The sequence below is a fragment of the Glycine max genome, chromosome 20 (genome assembly GCF_000004515.6).
Source record: "Glycine max cultivar Williams 82 chromosome 20, Glycine_max_v4.0, whole genome shotgun sequence".
NCBI lineage: Eukaryota > Viridiplantae > Streptophyta > Magnoliopsida > Fabales > Fabaceae > Glycine > Glycine max.
The window spans coordinates 46,134,885-46,138,445 of record NC_038256.2 but is presented as its reverse complement, the minus strand read 5'-3'; the positions used below and the strand labels follow the sequence as shown (position 1 = coordinate 46,138,445).

The 3,561-nt window shown below is 37.1% G+C and overlaps 1 protein-coding gene across 1 annotated transcript; it reads left to right on the top strand.

The window, feature by feature from the left end:
• Nucleotides 1-209: 209 nt before the first annotated feature.
• On the top strand, nucleotides 210-3,561 carry LOC100814522 (uncharacterized). The gene is made up of 2 exons (XM_003556433.5): nucleotides 210-639; nucleotides 1,448-3,561. The coding sequence occupies exons 1-2, from the start codon at nucleotides 537-539 to the stop codon at nucleotides 3,022-3,024; spliced, it is 1,680 nt and encodes a 559-aa protein (XP_003556481.1). The 5' UTR covers nucleotides 210-536; the 3' UTR covers nucleotides 3,025-3,561.

The following is a 3,561-nucleotide window of genomic DNA, read 5'->3' as shown; positions in this document are numbered from 1 at the left end:
TTTAAAAAATAACATTTTAAAAAAATAAAAAAAATTATTTACCAAAATATCAAACAAAATTTTTAACCGATAAAAAATAAAAATATACTACGAAATATAATCTAAAATATACTTACAGCGTAAGTAGAGTGAATGTAGAAAGATTTAATATATGCTTGTGGACTATGGGTAGATTTAAAGTTGAAGAAAGAGAGAAATATGTCTAAATCAACAACAACAAAGGTGATGATTGAATAATGAAGGCGTGTCTGGAAACTCACACTGCAGGTTATCATCTTATAGTATATTTTATTATTATTATTATGAATTAACAAATGATAACCGAACTCTGAGCTTCAAATTAAAAATCTCGAAACTAAAGTTAAAGCATAGCATCGTCTCTGCAAGAACAAGAAGAGAGGAGAGGAGAAAGTTGAAGACTTTTCTCCTTTACTATTGTTACAACAATCTCCTTCTCTCTCTTCTTGGAGTAATTCTTTGAAGAACAAGAAAACCACTCTCTCGTTGTGGGGGAGTAAGAGGGACTCTGAAGAGACATGTTTGGGTGCAAGAGTTTATGCTGGGATTCTGTCCCTGAATTCACTGACCCTGATCCACTTCCCTTTTCTCTGCCTTCACCCCTTCCTCAATGGCCACAAGGTATCTTCTTAGCATTGACTTTTTAAACAACCTTCTTTGATTCATTTATTTAATTTTATTAATGGGGTTCTTTCCTTTTCTTTTCCTCTCTCTCTCTCTCTCTCTCTCTCTCTTTGATAGAATTCCTGAGATTAGGCACTGTTTTTCTTTCAATAAAATGAATCAGAATTGAGACGGGTTGCTACTTGCTATTTTGACGTCAATCGTTACGCTGTTATTTATTTGATTTCACATATTACATCACTATGAACACAGAGAAGATGCCTTGTTTATTTATTTGTATATAAATTTTGTTTGGATGTGAAGTAGTGGCATTAATTCCATTGTTCTCTCGTTTACCATCTTCCATCGCGTACTGCTTCACTTCAAGAGACCGTTAAAATAACATGTTTTTTTAGGAGGAAAAGGGTTTATGACGTTACCTTTTTTGTAACTCTCCAACTGGATTTTCTTATCTTGACTTAACACTATAAATGTTTTGTCAAATGTTGTGCAGCTTATTGATGGATATTTGTTTGCCTTTGAGAATTGAACGATATTAATTCATTACTGCAGCACTTGTGTGTCGATCTTACAGTCATCCAAATTTTCCACAGATAAAATGCTAAGCTTAGTTTGTACTTTTGCTTGATACTTGAGCAATTGAGCATCAACTAAGCATCTTTATTGTCGACATCAAAATTGAATTCTTACTACTGATAATCTTTTAATTCTGTTTGGTTCAAATTATTTGATCTTCTGTGCTATGCTGTCAAATATATGTGGCTTAATTATCTGATTTATCTAACCCTGTGAGTGATCTGGTCAGGTGGTAGTTTTGCATGTGGAAGAATATGCCTTGGAGAAATAGAAGTTATAAAAGTAAACAAGTTTGAGAAGGTTTGGAGATGCACAAGTTTGAATGGGAAATCGCTTGGTTTCACATTTTATAGACCTTTGGAAATTCCAGAAGGCTTTTTCTGCCTTGGTCACTATTGCCAGTCCAATGACCAGCCATTGAGAGGATATGTTCTTGTGGCCCGTGACACTAGTTCTGATGCCTCCACTCTAGAATCTCCTGCTCTGGAAAAGCCACTTAACTACTCGTTAATATGGAGCCTGGATTCTCATGATGAATGTGTTTACTTTTGGTTGCCAAACCCTCCAACGGGTTATAAAGCCATGGGCATAGTAGTTACTAGCAGTCCTAATGAACCTGAAGTTGAAGAAGTTAGATGTGTGCGAGATGATCTCACAGAAAGTTGTGAGACTTCTGATCTGTTACTGACTGTAAAGTCAAAATATTCAAAAGATTCATTTCAGGTTTGGAATACACAACCCTGTGATAGAGGTATGTTAGCTAGAGGTGTAGCTGTTGGGGCATTCTTCTGTGGAAGTACATCTGTTGATCCTGAACAAGTGGTGGATATTGCGTGCTTGAAGAATCTTGATTCTTCCTTGCACGCGATGCCAAATCAGAACCAGATTCATGCACTTATTCAGCATTATGGTCCCACTGTGTACTTTCATCCTGATGAGAAGTACTTGCCATCATCAGTGCAATGGTTTTTTAAGAATGGAGCAGTTTTGCATGCAGCAGGCAATAAGAAAGGTATAGCTATAGATTATCAGGGCTCAAATTTACCTAGTGGTGGAACAAATGATGGTGCCTTTTGGATTGATTTGCCTACTGATGCTGATGCAAGAAACAATCTAAAGAAGGGAAACATAGAGAGTGCTGAACTCTATGTTCATGTAAAACCAGCATTGGGAGGAGCCTATACTGATATTGTGATGTGGGTTTTTTGCCCCTTCAATGGACCTGCCACCCTTAAAGTGGCATTGATGAACATTGAGATGAACAAGATAGGAGAACACATAGGTGACTGGGAGCACTTCACCCTTAGGATAAGCAACTTCACTGGAGAGCTATGGTCTGTTTACTTCTCTCAGCATAGTGGAGGTGGATGGGTAAATGCATTTGATCTGGAGTTTATTAAGGGGAATAAGCCAATTGTTTATTCATCAAAAGATGGCCATGCTAGCTTCCCTCATCCTGGGACTTACCTTCAGGGATCATCCAAACTAGGAATAGGAGTACGCAATGATGCAGCTCCAAGCAAATTTATTGTGGATTCGAGCATCAAATATCAGATTGTTGCAGCCGAGTATCTTGGTGATGGAGTCATTGCAGAACCATGCTGGTTGCAGTATATGAGAGAGTGGGGTCCTACCATTGTGTATGATTCACGGTCTGAGATAGAGAAGATAATAAATCTGCTCCCACTATTTGTTAGATTTTCTGTGGAGAACTTATTTGAACTATTTCCAACGGAGCTTTATGGTGAGGAGGGGCCAACTGGTCCAAAGGAGAAGGATAATTGGCTAGGAGATGAATATTGCTAGTTCTGCTTCCTCGCTCGTTTTAGTGGGAAAGGAATGCAAACTGATAAGGTAATATCTTTCTTTATGTCCCGGTAATAGTGTATGTGTTCTGTATGTCACTGTGGAAGAGGTGAAATGGAGCAAGACATCATCATTATCATCAATCAATTGTAAAGGGGGTGTACCTTACATAGTAGCAACTTATCATTCTTGGTGGCCTGAAGAACTATAGTTCTCTGATGTTTGAGCTGCTTAAAACAATATTGATAGCTACACAAAAATTGTGAGTAGAATGATAGCAATGTACATTCTAATACACTCTTTGTTATTAGTTGGGAATTTTTTAGACTCACAAATGATGTGGGGCTCACTTCCTATTTGATGAGTTTCTCTTATTATTTTGTGATTCTTAATAAATTTTAATCAATGACAAAGAGTGTATTTGAAAGAACATGTTCCTAGTTTATACTATAAACATGTACAAGCTAGGGTTATCGGTTGTATAGACATTTCTGATCTCTTTGTATGATAATCTTGTTGCCAGTGTTTAGTGGGAAA